Source organism: Brassica oleracea, chromosome C2 (genome assembly GCF_000695525.1).
Source record: "Brassica oleracea var. oleracea cultivar TO1000 chromosome C2, BOL, whole genome shotgun sequence".
In the NCBI taxonomy this organism is placed as follows: domain Eukaryota; kingdom Viridiplantae; phylum Streptophyta; class Magnoliopsida; order Brassicales; family Brassicaceae; genus Brassica; species Brassica oleracea.
The window spans coordinates 52,873,020-52,886,895 of NC_027749.1; the positions used below are offsets into that span (position 1 = coordinate 52,873,020).

The 13,876-nt window shown below is 34.0% G+C and overlaps 2 protein-coding genes and 1 pseudogene across 3 annotated transcripts; 1 reads left to right on the forward strand and 2 right to left on the reverse strand.

Annotated features, from left to right (window-relative positions):
- Positions 1–4,646: 4,646 nt before the first annotated feature.
- LOC106324606 lies at positions 4,647–5,806 on the reverse strand (annotated as a pseudogene).
- Positions 5,807–7,363: 1,557 nt separating this feature from the next.
- LOC106324607 (protein ecdysoneless homolog) lies at positions 7,364–8,163 on the forward strand. Its single transcript, XM_013762539.1, has 3 exons — positions 7,364–7,405; positions 7,652–7,903; positions 7,996–8,163. The coding sequence occupies exons 1-3, from the start codon at positions 7,364–7,366 to the stop codon at positions 8,161–8,163; spliced, it is 462 nt and encodes a 153-aa protein (XP_013617993.1).
- Positions 8,164–8,279: 116 nt separating this feature from the next.
- On the reverse strand, positions 8,280–9,901 carry LOC106324969. 2 transcript variants are annotated; one of them, XM_013762974.1, is made up of 4 exons: positions 9,790–9,901; positions 9,266–9,474; positions 9,008–9,196; positions 8,280–8,799 (listed from the first exon to the last, which is right to left on the reverse strand). In XM_013762974.1, the coding sequence occupies exons 2-4, from the start codon at positions 9,426–9,428 to the stop codon at positions 8,753–8,755; spliced, it is 399 nt and encodes a 132-aa protein (XP_013618428.1). In that variant the 5' UTR covers positions 9,429–9,474; positions 9,790–9,901; the 3' UTR covers positions 8,280–8,752. The 2 variants fall into 2 exon arrangements, with proteins under 2 accessions (XP_013618428.1, XP_013618427.1); XM_013762973.1 differs by having other exon boundaries at positions 9,008–9,474.
- Between the last annotated feature and the right edge of the window lie 3,975 nt (positions 9,902–13,876).

A 13,876-nucleotide genomic window follows, 5' to 3' on the forward strand; every position in this document is an offset into this window, starting at 1 on the left:
TTCATTTAGTTTAATTTCTAAATTGATCACTCACAATATCAAAATTACTCTTAAAAATTGTTTTCTCAAAATAAATGTTTTTGTTTTTGTCCTCAAACCTTAAAGGGGAAATTTCGATGTTATATGATTGATTATGAAATTTCTATTATCATCTCTCTTTTTTTTTTTGAATAAACATAAAAGAAATTAAAAATATTTCAAACTTTTTTTAAGATATTGTTTTGATTAATTATGAAAACTTTAAGATGCATGATGTGAAAACTATTCGATCCATATGGCCATTCAGTTGATTTATCAATTGGACGTAAGAGATTGTAAGATTGTTTTTGTCTTCACGGATTGTTTTCATTTAGTTTAATTTCTAAATTGATCACTCACAATATCAAAATTACTCTTAAAAGTTGTTTTCTTAAAATAAATGTTTTTTTTTTTGTTTTCAAACCTTAAAGGGGAACTTCGATGTTATATGATTGATTATGAAAAGTTAAGTTGAATTACATGATGTGAAAACTACTCGGGCCATGATATCCAGTCTGTTCGTTTGGTTTTTACATTTGTATTCACTTAGTTTTGATTGATCTCTATGACATCGAAATTTCTCCTTTTTGTGTATTTTAAGGGGTTTTTATTCTAAACTTTGATTGTATATAATTAAAATGTGGCACATGTTGCATGTTAAAACCTTAATGAAAGAAACCCATATATCAAACACTAAGGACATTTGCATCAATGAACTTTGAGTGGAGTTCATAACTTTAATTTTTTATTATTTTTTTTTACTTTTTCGTTTGATTTGAAAAAAAAAAAAAAAAGAAATTAAGCAGACCAATCGCGAGCCACCACGTAGAGTGGGGCCCGCGATACAGTGATGAACTGTGAACCTGCAGGAGCTGAGTTCACAAAAAAAAGAATATTTTAATATTTTTTTTTTTGGGAAAAGTGTGAACCTCTGCATTGAACCTTCAATGCAGATGCTCTAACTCTGAGAGTTTAATAATTGTTTCGAGGGATCCATCGGAGGAAGTTAACAACAGGAGGATGGCATTTGGGCTCCTTGAAGTAGAAGCTGTTATATAGGTTGATAACCAGGAAAACCCAACTGCTGACCCGGAGCCCACTTGATAATTGCATCCTCTAAAGAGAAGCAGTGGGGGAATCCATCGCGAAAGACGACCCAGAAATAACAATTATGAAAGCCGAGAGAAAAAGAATACTAGAATAGTGAACCTAGTAGACGGTGGGAATTTTTTTTTTCTTCTTATAAGTTTTAAGATGAAAACGTTTTGTAAGTAAGTTTCTGTGTTGACAAAAAAAGAAGTAATGTTTTTGTAAAGCTTTAGTTTTCACATTAATCTTTTATTTATAGTTTGAAAATTTTATTTACTATGTGTTTTAGATAGTTAGTTACCTTAAGAAAAGTTTGTATTGACAACAACAGCATATTAAAAGTAGTATTTACAAATTGTTACTTTGTTTCGTAACGATAAGGAAAAAATAAGAGTAAAAAAATTCATCTCCATATATATAAAATATAAAAATGTTAATATTTAAATGATTAATTGTTGGAAACAGAGGATCTTAGCGAGAGAGGTTGAATCTGCCGCTAACAAATCAGAATCAGAACCAAACTTGAGGTCCCACATCCTTCTCAACCTTGGCCTGCATCTCACGAAAAGCAGCAGCTTCATCGTCAATCTCTTTCAATCGCTTCTTCATCTCGTCCAACTCCTATTGTTACCAACACCAAATCAATCAATCCATCCAACTCCGACGTCTGGGATTTCTCCACCGTATACCTCGTGCTCCTCTTCCTCCATAGCTTCTCTCTCTCTCTCTCCTCTCTCTCTCTCTCTCTCTCTCTCTCTCTCACCTTGACGAGTGGCTCACAAGAGGCGTCTGCTTAACTAAGGCACGTCTCTTATGTTAATTGCTATTTTCCATTTTTTTTATTCCTAGATAAATTAAAAGACCCAGTTAAGTGACTCCCATAATGATGGCCTAAAATCATCTTTAATGGAGATGCCTGGAGCATGATTATTGCAAAGACCCATATTAAGGGTTCTTATTAATTTTTTAATGCTTTTAAGCACAAAAAGTGAATTAAGAGACAAGCTAGGAAACCCAAACATTTAAGTGGTCTATTGCCAGGTTCCTAGTTAAAGGTTGTTAAAAAAAAACATGTACATAAGATGCACACACTGACACTTGTATGTGTTCTTTCTTCTTACATATCACGAGCCAAACAAACTTGTACATAGATCTCATTGCATGCTCTACCTTCTCTGTGCCTTGAATCTTGAAACCGGTTTTGATGGCTGAGACCCTGAAGGCTGCTTACATATACATAAACAAACAAACACATGCAGTAAGAATCATATTTTCAGCATTGTATGTCTCTACCATACGACACTCACAATGCTGAAAATATGATTCTTACTGCATGTGTTTGTTTGTTTATGTATATGTAAGCAGCCTTCAGGGTCTCAGCCATCAAAACCGGTTTCAAGATTCAAGGCACAGAGAAGGTAGAGCATGCAATGAGATCTATGTACAAGTTTGTTTGGCTCGTGATATGTAAGAAGAAAGAACACATACAAGTGTCAGTGTGTGCATCTTATGTACATGTTTTTCGCTCCTTCTCTTAGCCTGAAAGGCCAGTGTATCTGCACATATACTTGTATCAATGTGCCTATAACCACATACACCATCAACGGAAGAATGAAATATAAAACTGATTGATTCATTCTAGCACCATATTCCCAAGCTGTATCAATGTGTCTCTCAATGTTTCAGCGTTTTCCTGGGGGATTCCGCCCCGTGATTGATCCTCTGGTAATAAAAGAAGATCAGATGTTGGTTAGAGAATGGGAGATTATTCAATCTTAATTCAACAATGAAGTCAACTTTTCTTATATCTGAACTGCTTTTGGATTATAAAGCTAACCTTTTTTGAGATATTGTGGCTTCTCAAGAACAGATTCCTCATATCCAATCCTATTGCCGTCTGTTTTATCTCCAAGACCATTCACAACATCGAGCTCGCTCTCCTCCACATCAAGCTAATCTCAAGAACTCCTTCCTATTAAAGAAACACCACTTAAGATGCATATGCATAACTAAAAAGGATAAAGCACCAACAGAAGAAGCATACCGCTGCTTCTAAAGCAGTGTTAGCAAAGAACGAAGCCTCCGTTTGAAAGTCATCAATCTCAGCTTTAAGTGAATGAATCTGAGACTGTAAAGTCTTGTCTCTTCTCCTCAAAACATCAACTGTCTGCTTCGATGTTCTGTCCGTTGAATGGATTGAAAAACTTGCCATGATGTTGTGATGGAGCTTCTCGGGGAGCTTCTTGACGAGACTGATGAGGTTGTCGTTCTCATCGACGTACCGTTGAAGACGCTCAACGGTTCATCTCTTCCCGCTTCTCTCTGATTCTCTCCTGAGCGATTCGAGGAGAGCCACCGACAGAGAGAGCCAACGACAGTTGAGAGAGCCAACGACAGTCGAGGAGAGCCACCGACAGTCGAGGAGCTAGTGAGAGAGAGAGAGTCGCTGTTTCGGGAGAGAGAGAAAGAACAGAAGCAAAAAAACAAACCTTTCCTCTCACCTCTGATTTGCCTACACGTGGCTACAAGAGCCGTCCCTTGCTCCCCTTAATTAAGATACGTCTTTTACCTCATGCATCATTTTTGATTTTCTTTTAATTCACAAATACCCTAAAAGACTCATTAAGAGCCAGCGATGATGTTGCTCTTAGAGCATGATTATTGGGGGTTCTTATGGTGGGGTTCTTAGCGGAATATAAAAACCCGTCTCTTAATTTTTAACTAAAAAAAGCTAAGAACCGGTTCTTAAATAAGAGTTTTAAGAGCCGGTTCTTAACTTTTTTAAGAGACGGGTTCTTATATTCTGTTAAGAACCCCACCCTAAGAACCCCCAATAATCATGCTCTTAAAGGAGTGCTTAGTGGTGGGGCCCACCATAAAAGAGGAAGAAGGGGTGCCAAAAACGCCAGATTTAGCATCAATGCTTGTACTGACACGTGGCGGTCCGCGATTGGTTCGTTTTTAATTTTTTTTTTTTTAAATCAGAGAAAAAACCAAAAAAAAAAAAATTAAGCACCCCAAGTGGTTAATAGCACCATCAACGCAAGTGCTCGATGGAGTGTTTCTTGGTGGAACCCACCATAAAACAAGAAAACAGAGTGCTTAAAACGCCTGATTAGGCGTCGCTGCTTGAACTGTTTCGCGGGTTCCACTGACACGTGGCGGCACGCGATTGGTTCGTTTTTTTTTTTTTAAACAGAGAAAAAAACAAAAAAAAAACAAAAAAAATTAAGCACCCCACTTGGAGTGCTAGGGTTAATGATGGTCTGATGGTGCTCTAAGCAACCTCGACCCACATTGGACAGCGATGCATGCTCTTAATAACATGTCGGCAAAATTTTCTTCCCCTTGATACAAAATATAACGTCCTTTTATCAAAAAAGAAAAAAAGGTAAATAATGATTCAAAACTCATATTTCTTCTTTCTTTTTCCTTATTAACTGACTCAAAATTCTTTTTCTTATAGCAAAAATACCCGAAAATAAGATTAAAACTTTGAAAGTCATTCACCGCATAAAAAACAGAACCTATCATCACTTCTACACCTCTCCAACATCTCTCGTGCTTTTCTCTATTCCCCTTGTTTTAATGACCTCCTTAATTAGTTCCTTAGCCACTTCCACCATTTTTGGAACTTCCCCTCTAAGACCAATACATCTTTCTGAGAGGACAAGAAAAGCTTCCATTAGACAACGCTCTTCTTCTTCTAAAACCACACTCATCTTTGGATCTACGATCTCATTCATTCTTCCTTCTCCCATGTACGTGGACAACCACTTTGGGAACTTGTTTTTCTCTCTCCAGTTCTTCCAACCACAAAGCTCCTCAAAATTTTCTTCTCCGGTCAAAAGCTTTTGCATGAAAACTCCAAACCCGAAAACATCAGTTTTCTCCGACACTACGCGGTTGAATATATAATCATCGTCCATGTAATCGTAGTCTTTACCAGCCCAAGTAAGCTTGACATGTGTTTCTCCTTTTGGAATCGAGACACAATAAGATAAATCATTCAACTTCGCTACGCCATTTTTATCTAATAATATATTTTTCAACCCCATGTTCCTATACACAAAGGGTCTTGGGAACGCAACGTGAAGATAAGCTAAAGCAGTTGCAAGCTAAAGCAGTTGCAACTTCCTCTGCTATCTTCATTCTCCTTCTCCATGACACTATCTTGTTCAAATCTACAGGTGAGTATTGTCTCTCTCCACCATAATAAACTATGACTGGATATTCAAACTCAATACAGCACCCAACCAACTTCATGAAATTTTTGTGACCACTCACCATCGAAGATATCGCTACGTCCTTAGGAGGTCCAGTGCAGATGTCTCTAGGGGGATGTGGACTTCTTCACTTCATTTTCCTAAGTAGAATCATGCGATGGTCATCGAGCGTACCTGAATACCATTTCCCATGAAAATATAATTCGGAAACACGACTACACTCGGAGATGTTTTGACGTCTTTTCAAGGATGTTACACTTGCAAAAATGTTTTTGAGTGGCTTTGAGGATTTGATCAGCAGTGAAGAATTTGATGGGATTTGGTTTGCCATCACAGCATTGGATTAGCGCTTCTAGAATTTTCTCTCCTCTCCATTGGTCTCTGTCCCACGTCTGTTCTTTAACAACCGCTCGTGACTTCTTCTTCTTCCACCAACCCATCTACATACACAAAAAAAAATTTGCTTTGAAAAATAAAATGACGCAAACTGAAGAACTCACTCATACTTGTAAATGAGAAGGAAGAACAGTATTAATATAAGCCTCGAATGATATTTTTTTAGAGTGTTTGAGGGGTCAAAGACTAATTTTTGTGACCCGTTCAAGATTCTAATAAAAGTATTTTTTTTTCTTCTTCTAAAAATTTTTAAGGTTTTCGCTAGGCCTAGGCATAATATCCGTAACCCGAAATCCGAACCGAACCCGAACCAAAAAATCCGATATGTATCCGGTCCGAAATGTAAAAAATATCCGAATGGGTCTTGTAAGGTGATACAAAACATATCCGAACCCGAAGTATTATTAACCGAACCCGAACCGATAATCCAAAAAACCGAAAAAACCGTAAAATCCGAAAAAATATCCGAAGAAACCGATCCGAATGTCCAAAATAATATACAATATAATTATATGAAACATGAATATATACTTCAAATATTCAATTTCATATTTATTTTGATATGTTATCTAACAATAAGTATTTAAAATTTAAATAACTACCTTAAATACTTAATTATATATAAATAAATATATATTTCTTATGTTTTACTTTTAAATTTTAGATTTTATTTCGGGTATATCCGAACCGATCCGATATAACCCGAATCCGAATGATATATGATTACTTTATGGGTTCTATGATGTGATACAAAACCGATCCGAACCCGATGTGTTATATCCGAATCCGACCCGTACTTGCAAATTTAATAGAATGAGACCTAGGAAGTATTATAAAAGATAACCAAAATCCAAAAAACCCGACCCGAATGCCAACGGGTACCCAAACGCTCAAGCCTAGTTTTCACCAATTCTTAACGAAGAATACAAAGCTATATTACTTGGCTTTCACCTAAAGCATGTTTTCTTCCTAAGACTTTGTTTTTGTTTCTTTGATAATTTTTACTCATAATTTGTTTAACTCATTAAAAATAAGTTATTATTATTTTCAAATTATATTTTTAAAAATTAAATACTTAGATATTATCTGTTAGTAATTTCAACCTTACCGAACAAGAAAATAAAGGTGAAGAAGGCATACATACAAACAAATCTTAAAAGTCAATTTTAAAATTATAGTCAAAAATCAAAAACTAGAAAACTGGAAAGCTATTATAAAAAATAAGAAGCCAAAAAGAAAAGCATTTAGAAACGATAAACATTCATGGCCATTAATGTTTTGAATAGAATAGTCCACAGTGACTTCCTTGTAGGAAAAGTTCTTGATGGAGTTGGCCGTTTGGGAGATATTTCATAATATGTTTTCCAAAATGCAACAAAGAAACTCACATTACCAACTTTTATGCTTCAAAAATTGTCAATTCGTCCACGTAGCCTTCATGACTAATAGTACTTTTATTAATTAGGTACGTGTAACGTATTCGTTAAGCAAATCATTATTCACGCACAACAAAATGCATGGATAAATGGCCATGCATGGGGACACATATGTAGTTTCATATTACAGCGTAATATACATGATATCAACTAGAAAGATCCAAAAAAAAAAACTTCAAAAGCAATTACAATAGGATTATGGGGATAGCTGATGAAGAATACACATGTTGCAGCGGACGTGTTTTCCTATGAGTTTGACGCTATAGAGGAATGGCTAAGCATGGGACATGACACATCTTTGAAAATTTACGAGAGTACTAGACTATCAACTTCTCACACCCAACCATACTTTTTCGTGCTCTTATTCAAGACTGGCATAACAAACGAGCAGCACACGCTTCCTCCTAGCTAGTTTCTTTTGTATAAACTCAACCCAAAAGGTTTCTAACTTTTTTATTTTGATTCACATCTGCGTTTGTTACGTAGGGCGTTCCTGTTTCTGACAATGATTCTAGGCTGTACGATGGTGAAGATGAGTTAAAATCTGTTCTTCAAGAGAGGCAGATGGAGATGGATTTTAATGACTTCGAAGATGATAGCGAAGGAGAAGAGACTGACAAGGATGAGAAGGAAAGTTTTATGGAATCCTACTCTGGAACAATGAATGAGGAGATTAAGAACTCAACTCGTGAGAAGAGTTTTGAACATGTGAATCAACATTCATATAAGCAAGACGGGGTAATTCTTCCATATCCATCTTGGAGCCATTTTGTTCTGTAGGTTGTTGTGAGTTTATTAGGTTGAGTCTTTGTTTTAATGATATTTGGAAGGATGAATTTACACCAAGTGATGCAGATTTCAACCTGGTTAAAAACCTACTTGAGTCCTACTCTTCACAACAAGGACTTTCTGGTCCTGCTTCCAATTCACTCGGCCTCAGGCGTTTACAACTCCAAAAGATTCCAACGAGAAATAATGAAACGAAGTTTTGTCTCTGATCAAAATCGTGTGCTGTCACATGTTTGAGTGTACTTTGTTAGTCTTTTGCCAAGATTTCTGATGATTATAACGTGCATGGTTCTTGTGTTGTTGTCGAAAGTAAGCACATGACATGTGATTCAAGAAAAAATAAATATAAACAAAAACTTATGTACATCTATGTACACTATTACACATCATCAATCAGAAAAGAACAAAAAGAAAAATGTTTTTTCTTTGTTTGTTCACAAACCCAATAATCTCAGACCACAGAAGCAGAAAACGTCTTCACTCCAAACACCCACATGAAAAATATCCAGTACTCAAATCATATATCATATTCATAGCATATCAATCCATCATTCTTCATTCATTTTATGCTGCCAAGTCTCCATCACCATCACATTTGTCCATTAGTAGTAAGATTCTTGAGAGGGATGACTTGATGTTTTGTTGTCACTCACTTGAAACAGAGAACCAAAAGAAGTCTCCAGAAAACCTATCCACGAAATCTTTTTCTGGTTTTTTTGATTATTTGATTTTTAATTTTTGAATACTTAAAAACACAATGAGAGAAACAGTCTTGATCTTCACAAATCCTCCAGCTTATTAAAGCTTCCCCATAGACGACAGCCACTGTTCCATATTCTTCTTATCTGCAGATTTTAATTCCAAACAGAACCACACACAGAGTTCAGTTCAGAATCCTCAATGTCTAAACAAGCAAAAGCAATTATGGTAATAAATTCACTTCTAACTCGGTAATTAAGAAAAGCTCCAAGCTACAAACTTAATCACTGAGCTTAACTATAAGTCAAATAACTGAAATTAATGATGAAATGAAAAAGGAAAGAAACAATATACCCGAAGCAGGAGAGAGGAAGCCAGTTGGAATCTGATTCACTTTCTTGTAACAAGGAACAAGAACCACAAACCCACCACCACCACCAGTATCATCCTCACTTTTAAACCCAGGTCCATGCGGCTCGACCCAACCAATGGACCACTCAGGATCATCTGGTTCAGGGAACAGCACATTCCCCATCTTACCCTCCTCCTCGCCTCCTCTATCAACCCATCCTCTTTTCATCTTCTTCACCGAAGAAGAAGAAGATCCAGTCTTAATAGTCTTCTTCAGTGAAGGAGATGATCCTTTTGAGTCTTTCTTAGTGCTACCACCACCACCACCACCACCACACAACCACCTCGGAAGACGAGGGAAAGAGACTGCCATATTAGATTCCTCAAAAAAACTCCGAACCTCCGGAGATAAAACTATTATCATTCAGCCATGGACCGATGCTTACTTTATCCTCTTCTTCTTCTTCAACCTGTCACCAAATAATTAAATATCAATCATAATGATTTGTCACTGGCCAATCACAAACAACCAACACTAAAGCAAATTCATTAAAACCAAACAGAGAGAAAATCTCCACATCATCATCACAATGATCAAAGTGGATTCTTCATCAATAGAAAGTAATTAATTATTCTCCAGATCGGTGTTTCAATTTTAAAATTAAAAAGAAAAAAAAAAAACGAAAGCGATCGAAGAAAATGAGGATGAAGCCTCGATGTCCGTCAATGATTCGCCGGAATATTCGGCGGATATAAATGCTAAAAATATCCGAAGCGTAGATTACCGAGAGAAGATCAGATCGACGATGGAACTAGAATCGCGTCGTTTTCGGCGTCTGTTTGACTTTTTTGTGACTTGTGGAGAAGAAGAAGAAGAAGAAGCTCATCACATCTCCTCTTCTGCTCTGTTTCTTCATTTATATACTAGTCTCTGTTCTGGTTTATTTCCCCCCGCTTTTGTCGGGCTTAACCAGTTAAAGATTGATCCGACGGTTATTAGCGGTTTATTTGGTTTAATGGCAACTGTTGCTGTGCGCTTCTACCCTAGCCTTCACAACACCTGATTCTTACGAGTTAACCAACAAAAAAATGGATTATTAGTTGTTGAGGATATAAAACCCCTCAATGTTCTGGTTTAGTTCTTGGTTTTCAGTTAATTCAGATTAAACAATCAGATATATTCAAGATTTTCGAGTTAAACATCAATTTAGTTTAGTTTTTCAGATAAAAATAAAATTACTAGATAACTAAGATAGTATAGATATAAAATTTTGGAAAATCTATAGTTATTCATTTTATGAACAATATTTTTAAAATATTTTATTTTAAACTAAATTTAGTTAATATTTACAGTTATATTAAAAATATATTATAGAAATTTGGTTATTCGTTTGGTTCTAGTTAGATTTTGATTTTTTTTTTAATTTAAAGATATAGAATCCGTTCAGATAATTTATAGTATCTAAAGCCAAACATAAACTTCATTTTTCGGTTCAGTAGTTCGATTCCAATAAATATGTTCTTACCTAAAACATATATTATAGTTTTATTTGTATTTATAGCTAATTAAACCATTTTGATATACTATTCACTATAAAATTGTTATTCTATAGAGAATCAGAGACAAAAAAGTTCCATACCTCTTTGACCATCATCATATATTAGTGCAGGAGACAACTATGCATTAAAACTAGAAACATGATGCAAACAGGGGATAAAATGCAAGTTTGGAATGCTTCAATAAACACAGAGTGTGTCCTCTGTTATGATGTTCAAGAGACTTGTCAACATCTTTTTTTCCAGTGCTCGTATTCCTCTGCAGTATGGGAAACATTGGTTAAAGAAATCCTAAAAGACCAATTCACTACAGATTGGAATGCTATTACGGCCTTGGTTTCTGGTACAAGTCATCCTCCCACTGAAATGTTTCTCGTCAGATATTCGCTTCAGGCTGCAGTTCATAGTATCTGGCGAGAGAGGAACTCTAGGAGGCACGGAGAAGAGCCAAAAGATGCTGCCATCTTGAGCAAGTTGATAGATAAAACGATCAGGCTACATTTGCTTGCTGTGAGAGCAACAGGTCATTACTTGGAGAGGGGACGGCGCACATGGTTTGGAACAAGGGATGTTCCATTATCACGAAGGAAGTACAGTTTAAATTCATAGCATAGTTTAAAATAGTATATAATCAAAAACCGAGGCACTTGATGTAACACATTTTTTTTTGCTTGAATATAATTTTACATTCATTCAAAAAAAAAGCTATGCATTAAAAAAATATTGTTATATTTTTGAAATTTTCTTAAAATCTATGTGTTAACCTCTACAAAAATATTGAATTTTGGTAAATTAATTTATATACTGAAGCCTATAATATTTAGTGTTGTTTTCAAATTCTAACCACATTCTACATTTGTTTTAATGTATGCTAAACTCTCTTTCATGGTACATGAACATCGTTCAATTTTATTTAAAAATTAATTTAATAAAATTTCATATACTCCCTAAATTAGTGGAATAACCATTATAAAATCGCTATTCTCTAGAGAAATGGAGACAAGAAAGGTTTCAAACTTCTTTGACCATCATCATATATTAGTACACGAGGAAACTATGAATTAAAGCAATATTGTTATATTTTTTGAATTTTTTTCAAAATCTATGTGTTAACCCCTACAAAAATATTGAGTTTTACGTTAAACGCTCTATAGACTGAAGCCTAAACTTTTTAGTGTTGTTTTAAAATTTCTAACCACTTTCTACATTTGTATTAATGTATGGTAAACACTCTTTTATGGTATATGAAAATCGTTACAATTTTTTTATGAATTAATTTAGTAAAACTTCATAATACTCCCTAAATCGGTGGAATAACCACTATAAAATCGCTATTTTCTTGAAACAAAAGAAAACAACAAAGGCTCCAAACCTCTTTCAACATCATCATATGTTAGTTCAGGATGCAACTATGCATTAAAATAATATTGTCATATTTTTTGAAATTTTCTCAAAATCTATGTGTTAACCAATACAAAAATATTGAATTTCAGTAAATTAATTTATATACTGAAGCCTATAATCTTTAATATTGTTTTAAAATTTATAACCACAATCTACATTTGTATTAATGTATGCTAAAATCTCTTTCATGGTACATGAGCATCGTTCAATTTAAAAAAAAAATTAATTTAATAAAATTTCATACACTCCCTAAATTAGTGGAATAATCGTTATAAAATCGTTATTCTCTACAGAAATGGAGACATCAAAGGTTCCAAACCTCTCTGACCATCATCATATATTAGTACATGAGGTAACTATGCATTAAAGCAATATTGTTATATTTTTTGAATTCTGTTTCAAAATATATGTGCTAACCCCTACGAAAATATTGAGTTTTACGTTAAACGCTCTATACACTGAAGCCTAAACTTTTTAGTGCTATTTTTAAATTTCTAACCACTTTCTACATTTGTATTAATGTATGTTAAACGCTCTATACACTGAAGCATAAACTTTTTAGTGCTATTTTAAAATTTCTAACCACTTTCTACATTTGTATTAATGTATATTAAACACTCTTTTATGGTATATGAGAATCGTTATAATTTTTTTATGAATTAATTTAGTAGAACTTCATAATGCTCCATAAATCGGTGGAATAACCACTATAAAATCCCTATTTTCTTGAAAAACGGAGAAAACAAAGGCTCCAAACCTCTTTCAACATCATCATATGTTAGTGCATGATGCAAATATGCATTAAAACAATATTGTCATATTTTTTGAAATTTTCTCAAAATCTATGGTACATGGACATCTTTTAAATTTTTTGTCAATTGATTTAGTAAAACTTCGTAATACTCCCTAAATTGGTTGACTAACCAATATTTAAATTGTTATTCTCTTAAAAAACAGAGACAACAAAGGTTCCAACCGTCTTTGACCTTCATCATATGTTAGTGAATGATGCAACTAAGCATTAAAATAAAATTTTCATTTTTAAATTTTTCTCATAATCTAAGGGATAATCTTTACAAAAATATTGAATTTTTTGGTAAATGCTTTATATACTGAAGCCTATGATATTTAGTGTTGTTTTAAAATTTCTAAACACATTCTACATTTGTATTAATGTATATTAAGCTCTATTTTATGGTACATGGGCGTCGTTTAAATTTTTTGTCAATTAATTTAGTAAAACTTCATAATACTCCCTCAATTGGTTGACAAACCAATATAAAATCGCTATTCTCTAGAAAAACGGAGACCCCAAAGGTTGCAAACCTCTTTGACATTCATCATATGTTAGTGAAGGATGCAACTATGCATGAAAATAGAATTTTCATTTTTTTTGAATTTTTCTCAAAATCTATGGGTCCCTACGATTATTTAATTTTCCGGTAAACGGTCTATATAGTGAAGCCTATGATCATTACTGTTGTTTGAAAATTTCTAAACATATTCTACATTTGTATTAATGTATATTAAACTCTCTTTCATGGTACATGGGCATCGTTTAAATTTTTTGTCAATTAATTTAGTAAAACTTCATAATATTCCCTAAATTGGTTGACTAACCACTATAAAATCGCTATTTTCTAGAAAAACGGAGACAACGAAGGTTACAAACCTCTTTGACCTTCATCATAAGTTAGTGAAGGATGCAAATATGCATTAAAATAGAATTTTAATTTTTTTAATAATTTTTATCAAAATCTATGTGTTAACCCCCATGAAAATATTGAATTTTTCGGTAAATTCTCTATATACTGAAGTATATTATCTTTAGTGTTGTTTTAAAATTTCTAAACACTTAATAAATTTGAATTAATGTATATTAAACTCTCTTTCATGATACATGAGCATCTT